The sequence below is a fragment of the Eptesicus fuscus genome, chromosome 9, assembly GCF_027574615.1.
Source record: "Eptesicus fuscus isolate TK198812 chromosome 9, DD_ASM_mEF_20220401, whole genome shotgun sequence".
Taxonomy (NCBI): domain Eukaryota; kingdom Metazoa; phylum Chordata; class Mammalia; order Chiroptera; family Vespertilionidae; genus Eptesicus; species Eptesicus fuscus.
Window position 1 is genome coordinate 14,513,660 of NC_072481.1, and position 12,495 is coordinate 14,526,154.

The 12,495-nt window shown below is 49.3% G+C and overlaps 1 protein-coding gene across 1 annotated transcript in view; it reads left to right on the top strand.

The window, feature by feature from the left end:
- The first annotated feature begins 911 nt into the window (after window positions 1-911).
- The window catches only part of GRHL3 (grainyhead like transcription factor 3), a 33,766-nt gene continuing 22,182 nt past the window's right edge, over window positions 912-12,495 (top strand). Inside the window, exon 1 of the mRNA XM_008148082.3 lies at window positions 912-1,071. Coding sequence (XP_008146304.2) covers window positions 1,055-1,071 — 17 coding nt within the window. The 5' untranslated portion in view covers window positions 912-1,054. The remainder of the gene's footprint in view (window positions 1,072-12,495) is intronic.

Consider the following 12,495-nt stretch of genomic DNA (forward strand, 5'->3'; position numbering starts at 1 on the left):
TCCAATGCGGAATGCAGCACTTATTAGAATTTGTGAAATGACCAGCTTGCTAAGGCTTTGGAGGTGGCTGACTTCAACTTTTCCATCCCTTCTGTGCTGGCCAAAGGTATGTGGTTTGCTTACATCTCATTCAGATCTGTATCACAGCAAATAAAAGGTTGCCACCCACCCTACTCCCCCACCCCATGCCACCCACACATATACACACCCCAGATTGTAAACTCCAGGGCACTCATCCTGTCTTCTTAGCCTATGTCTCCCCAGACCCAGAGTAGGGCATGGTACACAACAGGTACTCAATGAATGTCTGTTAAATTGAGGCCGCTGGGTGAAGCTCAAAGGGACAGCCAGACTTGGAGTAAGGTGCCTGGTTCAGATCTGGGTTCTGACAACTCACTAGCCCGTGTCCTTGGGCAAGTCACTTCACCTCTCTGGCCTCCATTTCCTCACTTATAAAGGTGACAATAATCTGGGGGGGGGGGGGGGGGATTTACACAGAGACCCACCAGGTAGAAGATCTCTCTCTTTTGAGAATTCCCCAGTGGTTGTGAAGTATGACGCTGGGGAGAGAAGGGGGCAAAAGAATTTGGGGGAGATGTTCCTGGGTATCTAGAATACAAAACTAGAAACAGGAACTGAAATTTCCTTCAGCCAAGTATCTGTTTGTCACCGTACTTTTCCTCTATCTTCTTTCCAACATTTTTCCCCTCCCTCTCTCCTCCCTCATCTCCACTCCCCACCCCCTCACCAAGGAAGGAATTGGCCAGCTCCACCCAGCCGGCCCCCATGGCTCCGCCCCCAACTCGGCAGGCCAAGAGTTAACAGCTGCACCTGTTGAGGTATACCTGCTGTCGCCCGGCACCTGTGCCTGTAGCCAATCAGCACCAGCGCTGCCAGGAACCTACCTGTCAGCAAAATCCCGACACTCCAACCTCAACATAAATCAAACACTTCCCTGGACAGGGAATGTCTGTGTCAGGCAAGAAATAGAGTCAAGAGCAGTCAGCGGAGTCTCGGGTGCCGGTGCCTGTCGTTGGAGCCTGGGAGCAGGAAGATGTCGAATGAACTTGAGTGAGTAAACATCGGTGGATGCCTGGCGCTCTCTGAGCGTGGAGGCTGGATGGGATTTCCAGAAGGGGAAAGAGCAGGGAGGCCGCCGGCGCCAGGACTCACAGAGCAATTTGTAAGGGTAAATGAATGGGCTGAGGATCTCACTTTGGCGTGTAGAGGCAAGCACCGTCTCGAGTGAGAGCTGAGTGTTTCCCTGGGAAAATAGTTTTGTGTTGTTGTGTGTGTGTTTTTTTTCCTCTTTCTCTCTCTGCTGAGCAGTTTCGAACCAGGTAGGGAAACACAGGACTGAAACTGACGGCTTTGAGCACCACTTTCTGATACTCTGAAGGGGCCCTGGAAATCAGAGATAGCCCCAATTCCTCGGCTTTCTATCTTCTTGCCAAAAGAAACTTCTCTGAGGAGGTTCTAAGAGCTGTCTTAGGCAGAGAGCTGGATTTCTCCAAAGGGACTTGTTTGTTGGGTTGGAACAGTCTCAAGTGGGAAGGTTACAGTGTGATGATTCAACATACCCACTCTGTAGTCTGCTTGACCTATGTTCAAATCCAGGGTCTGCTCCTCATGGGCTGTGTGGTCTTGGATAAGTCATTTAACTTACCTGAGCTTCATTTTCCTCATCTGAAAAAAATGGGTACAATAATGCTTTGTTGGGTTCTTAAGAGAGTTAAGTGTGCTAGAGGCCGTAAAATGCTTAGCACAGAGCCAAGGTCTGAAGATGCATTCGATAAAATGTGGTCGATTTTATTCCGAGGCAGTTCTAAGGCTGAGGTAGCTGCGATGTGGTTTTCAGTGAGGTCATCTCTATTAACTGGCAGGATTCTGGTGCCTTCCTGCCCACATCTGGGATTTAGAATCCCCACTGGCTGATGCTGACCGTCACCTGGACCCCCTGCTTGGTGTCTGGACCTCAGAGAAGGTGGGGTGAGGCTGGGATTCTGGGCTGCTTTTTAGCTTGGCTTAAGGGAGCTTTCAGAAGCCAGGCTTCTAAAACACACCTCTTCCTGCCACCCTCAGAGGTGAGTGGGCAGAGACAAGGTTTGAACAATCTTTTTTCTCACTACTCCTCAATAGATTGTTTTTAAAACGTGAAGACCTGAGGGCAGAGCAGTTGGTGGGTCCTGACTGTAGAGTGTTCTGTGATACCAGCTAGCTCTTAGGTTAGCCAACTACGTTCATACTACAATCACTTGGCATCAGATTTCTCTTGAATGAATTCCCTGGAGTTGACAATGTGTTGACAACTGGAATTAGAGCAGGGGCACTGGAACCAATATCTGGGTTCAAGTCCCAGCTCTGCCACTACTTAGCTGTGTGACTTGGGGCAAGTCACTTCTCACTCTCAGTTCTCTCACCTGTCAATTTTGGCCGTGTGGTAACCACCTCAGGGAATTGTTGGGAGAATCCAACAACTTTTAAAAAGTGATCAGTTTAAAACCTGGTAAAGAGCAAGCTAATAATACCCTTGGTACCTCATATACAAATACCCTATCAACGAACATTCCTGAACCTCTTGCTTCCTATTTTTCCACACTTCGAAAAAAAAAAATTGTGATGTGTCTCTAGTGCACTTAGATCCGGGGCTTAAAACTGCAGAGGTGCCTTCCTGCCCACATCTGGGATTTCGATTCTGCAGACAGAATCTATTCACTGATGCTCCTTAGGGGGTAAGTGTCCTGAAGCTGGGTTGCTCCAACAGAAAGGTTTCCTGTTTTTCTCCTCCTTAATGGTTTGAGTTTGAAGTCAGATCCGCTGACAGTTGAGGCTTCTCCTCTTGGGGTGGGGTGAGGGGACCTGTGCCTGCAGAGTAATTGCAGACCGACTCTGAAGCCACCATTTAAGATTACAATGACAGAGCCTCAGTGCCTGGGGGCTCAGCTGCCCTTACGGTGTGTGTGTGTGGGGTGAGGGGGGGGGGGAGGGAGGGTTCAGGGCATCAAGTGCTTGGTTTGCAGGTTTTGAGTGGCCGCTGCTGGTGCTGATTTGGCCACATTCTTGCTGCCTCTTTCCCCTAAAAAGTGAAAGACTGGTCCTGGAGTCCATCCTGAGCCCCGATAGAAAGCAGGATTTGCATATGACTCTAAATTCTGTCACTTACCAACTGCAGGATCCTGGTGAATTTCTTTTTCCTACTGACCCTCAGTTTCCACCTCGGTCCAGTACCTGGCAGGGGGACAATGGGCTCCGTGCGTGGGCCACTCCGTCCAGAGTAGGAGCGCCATAAACGCGAGCCTGATTACTAGGCCTCTGGTGGAAGGCCCACTGCCAAGGCCGGGTCTTGAGGAGCATGGAGGCCAGGGCGGTGCAGTGAGAACTCAGCTGCAGGCAGCTGGCGGGTGGAGCGCAGGGGACTTTCATGTGGCCGGGCCCAGCCCCAGCCTCCAGCCCTCCGCCAGCGCAACCACTGCCTCCAGCCCGTGGCCTTTGGCAGCCCGTGGCCCTTGGCAGCCCGGGGGCTAGAGCGGGTCGCAAGGGATCTTGGGGCGGCGGGAGCACCGGAAGTCGCTGCCTGAAGTCTTCCCCTTGCAGCGGGCGCCTGCGCACTGGCCGCCGTCGGGGCTACCCGAGGGCTACGGACCTGGCAGCCATAGCCTGGGCCTTCGCCAGGGTGCCGTGGGGCCCTCCCGGATCCTTGGAGTTCTGTGTGTCGTGGTGCCGAGGGCATACTGTGTGCCAGGCACACTTGTGCTGTTTCGTCTTGCCCCTCGAGGAAATGAGAGTTCTGAGAGGAAGTGATGAGCACGTAGTAGGTCCATCGAATGGAGAGGGAGGTGAGCGAGGCCCACCCGAATTCCCCTCTCTACCCCCTCGCCGGGTCCACAGCCCGGGCCCCCGCCGGCCGCGACTGGAATCTTCTCCTTCCCCAAAGCCTTGGAGAGCCGCGACCCGGGGTGGGGAGGGGACCGGAGCCTCCCCGCCAGCGGCCGCGGGCCTCCTCGGCGAGACTCCATCTGATTTCCAGGAGCACCGTCTCCAGACTGCCTGGGGCGCTGAAAGAGTTAACCAGGAACGCCTCCCCGCTGTGGTTTTGTGGTCGAAACCATGATTGCCAGGAGCAAATTTTTGTCGTGCACAAGGTGTGTTATTAAAAGTCGGAGTTACGCTGGTGGTGAATGAAAAGTTAAAAGCCCTCATTAAGCCCGGGCTGTAAAACAGGCGGACCGGGCGGAGGGGCTGAGACAACCCTAACGGCGCTGGCGACCCCGGGCACGGGGCGCGGGGCACACGCCGGAGGCTTCTGCTGCTCCCGGTGAGGGGCCCCGTGGGGAGCCTGGAGCCAAAAGGGTCTCCGGGAGCCACACGGAGGAAAAGGAGGGGGAGGAAGGGCCGCAGGGCTGAAGCACAATTAGCATAGTCGGAGCTCTGCCTTGGTGAAAACAAAAATAACAGTCATGCATTTATTGAGCGTGGAATCCACCGCAGACATTGTCCAGGGCTTGATAAATACATCCTTTCCTTTAACTCCCCCAATAATCCAATGAGGGGAGGGGAGTATAAGTGCACTTTTGCAAAGAAGGGGGTTTAGGCTTGCCTCAGGCTAGCCCAGGATTTCACGGAACCGCTGGGATCTTAATCCAGGGGCCGTAAGGATGCTGCACACCAGTATGCCACCCTGCTTGTAACAGATGAATTGAAAAAAAGGAGCTGTGCCACACTGTTAACAGTGATTATCTCCGAGTGGAGGAATACAGGTGAATTCTCGTATCTACTTCCAACTCTTTTTATACATTGTGTTTTACAAACCTATGTTACTTTTGAAATGGGAAGGGGGAGGAGAGGAATTAATTTTTAAAAGAGAAAATTATTGGTTTACCTAAAAACAGTATTCTTAAAGTGTCGTTCCTGGACCATGATCATCATCATCATCATCATCATCATCGTCATCATCATTCCCTGGGAACTTGTTAGAAATGCAAATTATCAGCCCCACCCTAGACCAACTGAATCAGAACTTGGGGGGGGGGGGGGGGAGCCAGGGGGGTAGGACTCAGCAATGTGTGTTTTAACAGGCCCTCCAGGTGATTCTGATGCATGTTCAAGTTTAAGAACCATTGCCCTAGAAGACCTGGCAGAGAATTGGGAGGCAGGATATTCCCAGATCCACCGCTGACCTGCAGTGTAGTCGCTGAGTCAGTAGGCTGAGAACTTGGCTAGTGTTTGAGCCCAGCTCTGCCACTTATAGACTGGGTGACATTTGGATGAGCGCCTTAACCTCTAGAAGTGTCAGTTTCTGCATTTATAAAATGACAGTAATAACACCCACCTCCCAAGGGCATGCATGAGAATGAAAGGCACAGGGCCTGACCCTATTAAATAACTTTGTTCCTTTCCCTCCCCCTCTCTTCCCTCTCCTTTCTGGAATTCAGCTTTCTGATTTGTAAAATGGAACAAATAATCTTGGCTGGCTGCCTCCCTCTCTCTATTCCTTTTGCCTCCTAAAAGGGTCAGAGCAAATGATCTAGTGAAGGTTCTGAAGGAAAATTATCTCACCAATATTTGGTGTCTTTTCACTGGGCCTTGCTAGGAGGTCAGCAAGAACTGGGAACTATTGAGGGCAGAGACTGTGGTATTTACCTTTGTGTCCCAGTACCCAGCACAGGGCCTGTTACAGTGAATGTTTGTGGGATGAATCCGTGAGTGAATGAATGAAAAGATGTGGCACCCTGGGTTTAGAGGTAGATTTCAACTTCTTTCACAACTTTATTGAACAGTAGCAAAAAAAAAAAAAAAAAAAAAAGGAAAATTAGACAGGAAACCAAGAGGAGAATAGAGCACAAAAGAAAAATTCCCACAGAAAGAAGAAATTTTCAAAGGGAAAGTGAGTTTCTGGTATAATTAGAAAATGGCATATAATTAATCTACGTGCAGCTGAAAGCGTTGGCTGGAGCCTGACTGCCCTCAACTTGCCCACCTTGATCCAGACGATGAAGCTGGCAGTGTTTGTCCCTCTTATCAGGGAATCTCCAAGCATCAGGTCTTCTTCTACCACCAGGAAGAGATGATCCCATTCATAAGTGGGAGAAAGCGAGGCTGTGGGTTGCCATGCAATATGCTGGGGGCTACCCCACCAAGTATTAGTAACAATAATAATAGTTCACATTACTGTGTGCTGGCACTATGCTGATTACTTTACCTGCATTATCTCATTGCATTTTCCAACAGTGACACCTCACAGAGTTGTTGTCAAGATTAAATAAAACAATGACTAGAAATTGTTGTGTCAGCACCTGGCCCTTGGTAAGCCCTCAGTGAACAGTAGCTATCGTAATAATTCTATGAGTTTAGTACTCTCATCTCCCCCCATTTTACAGGTTCAAAAAAACCCCAAGGCACAGAGAGGTCAAGTTGCACAAAGTCACACAGCTAGTCAGTAGCAGAGCTGGAACCCAGGACTGTGTAGCTCTGGGGCCCACCCCATAACATGAACTGATACTATCTCATTGAAACTAGAATCACTGAAGAGCCATGCCTATACTCTGCCATTTCCTCATTGAAGCCCCCACGTGAGCCCCCAGCATGTGACAAGGCACATTTCACAACCTGTGCATCCAGAAACCAGATGGGCCGCCGGCAAGCATGAGAACCCTGGAGCACTGCTGTCATGCCCAGGGAACACCTTGCATGGGGTTGACTGAAAAATGATTCCTCTGTGAGCAGTTGTGCCAGGGCCTCCCTGTGGGTAATTAGTGAGTGTGATTGATCACCGCTGATGAGACTGGGTGGCTCACAACAAGGTTTGGCAACTCATTGTGTGTATCTGGGTGTCAACACCCAGCTCAGGTGGCCCATGGAACTCTTCCTCCTCAGGTTGGAGGGCGGTGGGGTCCAACTTGCTGGATTTGTCCTGTGCCAGGACCTCCTTGGGTGGGGCTTGAGGCCACCCCCTTGGTAATGAGTTTTCTTCCCCCTTCTGAAAAATTGAGTAAGAGTCCTTATTTTTCCCTCTCTGAATCACTGAGATGCCTTTGAGATAGGGCAGTGACTGAGCTAAGTCCTGGATGGGAAGCTAGGAGACTGGAGTCCCAGTCCTGTTATATCCTCAGGCAAGTCACACCTTCTCTCTGGAATGAGATTTCTAAGGTCTCTTTGCACCTTAAATTGCTAGGATTCTAACAAAGGGGAAAACAGCCAAAAGGCTTCAGCTAGTGGCTGAGATACACTCACTTAGCCGAACTGGGCGTTTTGAGTGGCTCAGCCAGAAAGCAGTGGGAATTTAGAATCCAAAGGGACTTGTTGGGATGAAGCCCCACGTTACCACCGGAGGCTCCCTCTGGTTCCTAGAATGATGCATTTTGGAGTTGGAGGCTCGAATCTGACTGGGCCTGGCATAGCCACTACCTCACCCCACCCATGCTGTGGGTCCAGAGTGAACTTCTGGGGAGAGGTCCCATCCACATCAGGGCCCCTGCTTGTGCAGTTTGCACAGTCTCACAAGCAAGGGCTAGGAGGCCTCGGGAAGTGAGGCCTATCAGGGATATATGCCCAAGCTCCATGCTCTTGATTTTGTATCCAACCCTCTCTCAGAAGAGAAGCCAGACCAGGGACACTCTGAGGAAACAGTCTTGATGCTGGAAGCCAGAGACTTCTGCTCTATGCTTGATGCCATGAGATACCAGCTGGTGGCCTTAGACAAGCCTCTGTGTGGCTCAGTTTTTCCTGCTATCAAGTGGGCATCGTCATACCTTCCCTCCTTATCTTATAGGGGTGTTGCAGGATCAGAGGTGATGACAAATGTATGAGAAACATGTTGAAAAATATAACACACTATGCAAATGTGAGGCATTATCAAATCTCAGACTTGAGTTTCCTCCTCCGTGGGCAGGCCTTCCTTGAAACAAGGAAACATATGCAAAGGACCTGGCTCACACTTGACACATAATAGGGGAAGAAGCTCTGGGAGCTGTCCCAGGCTTATGCCTTTGATCTTGCCTTTCCTCTCCTCTGGGAGGTCTAAAGTCCTCCCCAATCACCTCCATGCTCACTCTTCCCCTCTAGCCTTTTTCTCAACCAACATCCAGTCACTCCCCAGAGTTCAAGGAGTCAGACCTGCCCCTGCTTCTTTTCCTTCATCGCTTTCTTCACCTATCTGATTTTAGCTGTTTGTTTTTGTGGTCATGTCTGTCTTGCTGCCACTAAAATGCAACCTCTTCAAAAGCAGGGATGACCTTATTGTCTTGCTTAGGGCAAGACCTGGAACATAGTAGTAACTTGATGAATTTTTGTTAAAGTGAGGGATGGATGGTTAGATAAATAGATGCCTCCCAGAATTTTGTATTTCCCCCCTCTCTTTACATCCCTTCTTGGAAACTAGTGGTTTGATGGAAAGGTGTCTAGTGTTGAGTCAGTTCCCAGGCCAGATCTCAGGAGGCTTGGCTTTGTAACTCATTGGCCAGTCCCCTGGAACAGGTCACCTGTTGTCTATATTTCCTGGTCTGTAAAATAGAGATAATAACACATCCTGCATGTTGAGAGGCTCCACGAGATAATGAATGTGAAAGTCAAGGCAAGGGGTTATTACATGTCTCTCTTGTTTTTCACACAGAGCCTGGTTCACAGGAGGCTTGAGGAAGATGTTAATTTAAGAACCTCAGGCGGAGTCTCCCCTTTACTCTCATTTGGGGGTTCTGAAATGATGATGGTCATGATGATGATGGTGGTGACATAGCTATTATTTACTGAGCGATTATTCTCTGGCAGGCTCTAGGCTAAGCACATTTCTTATGTTAATGCATTTAATTCTCCTAACAACCCATGAGATTAGCCCCACTCTAAAGTAGCCAGCCCTGGTGACTCCATCACTGACTGTGTTCTAATTTTCTTCACAGCACTTATCACTGGCTAAAATTAACTTATTTACCTACTTGTTATGGACTGTCTCCCCAATTAGACTGTCAGTTTCGTGGGAGCAGAGCCTTATCTGTCTTGTTCTTGGCTGATTCCCAGTGTCTAGAAGAGTCCCTGACTGGCACACAGAAGGCATTCAATAGACCCATTCAACAGATGGGTCTGTCAGGCTATGGCTCTAGTGTCACTTTCTTCCATGGTGCTACGGGTTCTTTTGTGCTGTGCGCTGGCGGAGATCCGATCTCAAGAAGGTTGCCCAGAGCCAAGTCCTCTCCCTATCCCCTCCACCCCACCTCCAGTTTACCTTCTGATAGTTGAGGAGTTCTGCCTTGGACAGGGACACCAACAGAGAGTTTGGGGAGGCTCTGAGGAAGGTGACCACATAGGATGAGAGTCACCTGGTTTCCCCTCTTTGTTCTGGCTTTGTCACCCATGAGTAGGGCTCATTCCTTCTTGGAACCCTTTTCATGGCTCTTACCCATGGGGCCCTCAACCCTTAATTCCATCCTTCAAGAGAATAGGATATTGGATTTCAGGATTTGGCACATAAGTAATGTTAACCTTATCCATAGCCAGAACTTTCTAGAAGCCAGTGATTAGTCTTGGAACGTAAAGTTGATTGGTAGCATGAGCAGGCATTGGGACCCGGACACTACAGCTCCTGGCTCCTGGCCAGAAACTCTTCCAGTCACCTCACTTTCTCACTTAGTCCCTCCAGCTTTCTATGGGTGGGAAATCCCTTTTTGTCTTGCAGTAGAGCATTGTTTCGGTATATTCCAGAGGAGGGGAATTTCCACGATGGGAAAGGCATCTAGAAAGGAGACTAGTTTGGGATTAAGAGCTGCATCTTGAAGTCCAACAGATTCAGGTTCAAGTTAGCTTCCACCACGTACTAGCTGAGTGACCTTAAGCAGGTAATATCACCTGTTTGGGTCTCTATTTCCCAAATAGCTATCTCTCAGGACTATTGTGCAGAGTAGAAGAGATGCACAGAAAAACAGTTGGCACACTGTCTGTGTATGGTAAATGCTTAAGGCAGGGCAGCTGCTGTGTATCAAGGAATCTACTGGGTGGATTGATGACCCTTGTAGGCTAGAAAATCCTCCCAGGTGACCGACAAACATTGTCTGTTCTTTTGTTTCTGATGTGACTTCTAAATTTTAATTTTTAAATAGGATAAGATAACTGATAGCTCGTCAAAGCTATCAGATCATTCCACTAGAGTCAACAAATTGGGGCTCTAGGCCCAGCTCTGCCACTGACTTACAGAGTGGCCAAGTCTTGTACCTCTTTGCAGCACCTTGATGTCTGCCTCCAAGCTGAGCCCAGAGCACGATAATGGCTCAAATGTATTAAGCACTTGTTAAGTGTCAGAAAAAGTTCTGAGCATTTTTCACATGGCAATGCACTCAATCCTCATAATTCTACATAGTAGGTGCTTTTATTAGACTCATATTACACACAAGGAACAACACTGGGGGTCCCAATTGACCAAGAGGGTGGGCTCTATAAGGCCTTTCCCCGTTTCTCCCATGGCCCTTTGATTTGGGAGTTCCCTTTAGCCTGGGGCTGGGAGAGGAGGTGGCAGCCATCCTGGGCTTGCTCTATAAGTTCCTCTAACCCCAGGCTTAGGAGGCAGCTAGGAGGGGCCTCTTCTCAACTCCCCCTCTTGAGGCCCTTGATTTATAGCAGCAGAAACTCGGGGTGTGCCTCCCTCTCCGCACCCCTGGAGCAGGAAGGTTTCTGTCATTTCTCTTTTTTGTGTGACAGCTCCCTCTCCCTCCCTGCCTCTCAAAGCCCGAGGCCCCACACCCTGGGGCCCAGTGGGATAGGAGACACTGTGCCCTGGATGAAACCTGTGAGAGAGCTGCTGCCCACGGCCTGCCTGGGTGTGGCCTGACTGCTGCTCCCACTCTGTGTCTAAGAATGTAGGCCTGGGCTGCAGGGCAGCAGGAAGCCACTTCCTGTGACAGGATTTGCCCACCTACCCTCCACCACAGCGCCTGAAATTCCACCACTAAAGTGGTTTCCTGATGTGGTAAGATTGCCCTCTTGCATTACGGTAAAGTAGTGTGGCTTAGTGGACAGTGTGTGGCTTTGGTACTAGACAAGCCTAGGATTAAATCCAGGTCGTGTCATGGACTAGCAGAGTGATCTTGGGCATTTCCTTATCCTTTCCAAGTCTCTGGTTTCTTCATCTATAAAATGAAGCAAATGGTCCTTACCTTGTAGTGTTCTTGTAAGGAACAGCGTTAATGAGTGGAGAGCGTTCATTTATATTCAGTAAATAGCGGCTGATATTGTCCCCATGAGTGAGTCTATCAGGCTCACCCAGATAGGGGGGCACTGGGGACTACTTCATCTCTGGGGCTGGCTGTCCCCATCTTCCTGGCCTGGCTGTCCCCATCTTCCCGCCACTGTCCTGTACATACTCTTCACTCTAAAACAAACACAAAGAGAACTTGCCCACCTCTATGCCTTTGCTCACAAATAAGAGCATGTTCCATATCAGTGATTCTCAAAGTATGGCTCCCAGACTACCAGCATCAGCTTTCAGGGACTTTTTAGAAAAGCAAATTCTCAGCCACCCCAGACCTACTGAATCAGAAACTCTTGTGTGGGACCCAGAAATCTGTGGGTGGTTTTTTTGTTGTTAATCTTCACCCAAGGATATTTTTCCATTGACTGTTTTTTTAGAGGGAGTGGAAGGGATGGGGAGATACAGAGAGAAACACTGATGAGAGACACATTGATTGGTTGCCTCCCGCACATGCCTTGACCAGGGCCAGGGATCGAGCCTGCAACTGAGGTACGTGTATGTGCCCTTGACTGGAATTGAACCTGAGACCCTTCTGCTGACCTATCCACTGAGCCAAACCAGCTAGGGTGTAGAAATCTGTGTTTTAACAAGACTTCTAGGTCATTATGATGCAGCTAAAGTTCAAGACCACTATTCTGTATTACAGCGGCATCCTGCTCAAGCTGACTCCCCTCTGGGCCAGGAGCTTGGGGAACTCCCTTAACTTCTCTGAGCTTCCGTTTCCTCACCTATAAAATAAGAATCATCATAGTACCTGCTTTACAGGGTTGTTGTGGGAACTAAATGAGAGGATCCATGGAAAGTGTTTAGCTCAGTGCCTAAAACATGGCCAATGCTCAGAAAAGGTTACGTATTATTTTTATCATCATCATTATTCTGTCTATCCCTATGTCCCTCCCCCTATATTTCTGAGTGATATAATCCCCAGTGCTGGGTGTCCCAACTAAAATGTCTGCCTGCTTTAAAGAGCCTTTTCTGATCTCTTTCCTTCCAGCCCATGTGACTTTTGACTCTTGGGCCACATTCCTTGAATTTGTCCAAGTTCTTAGCACAGTGCCCAGGCTCTGCTTGCCTTGGTGTGCCAAGCAGTGTTCCACTCCAGTTCCTGGCACCTGAGCATCTGCTTGGACAATCTACAATACATGTTGGTCTGAAATGCCATTTCCCAAGACCAGACTCCTCCTATGGGCCTCCTCGCTCTGATTCTCTCTCTCTCTCTCTCTCCATGATGAGGAATGATCTTCTGCCTTCTGTACCTATGGTTT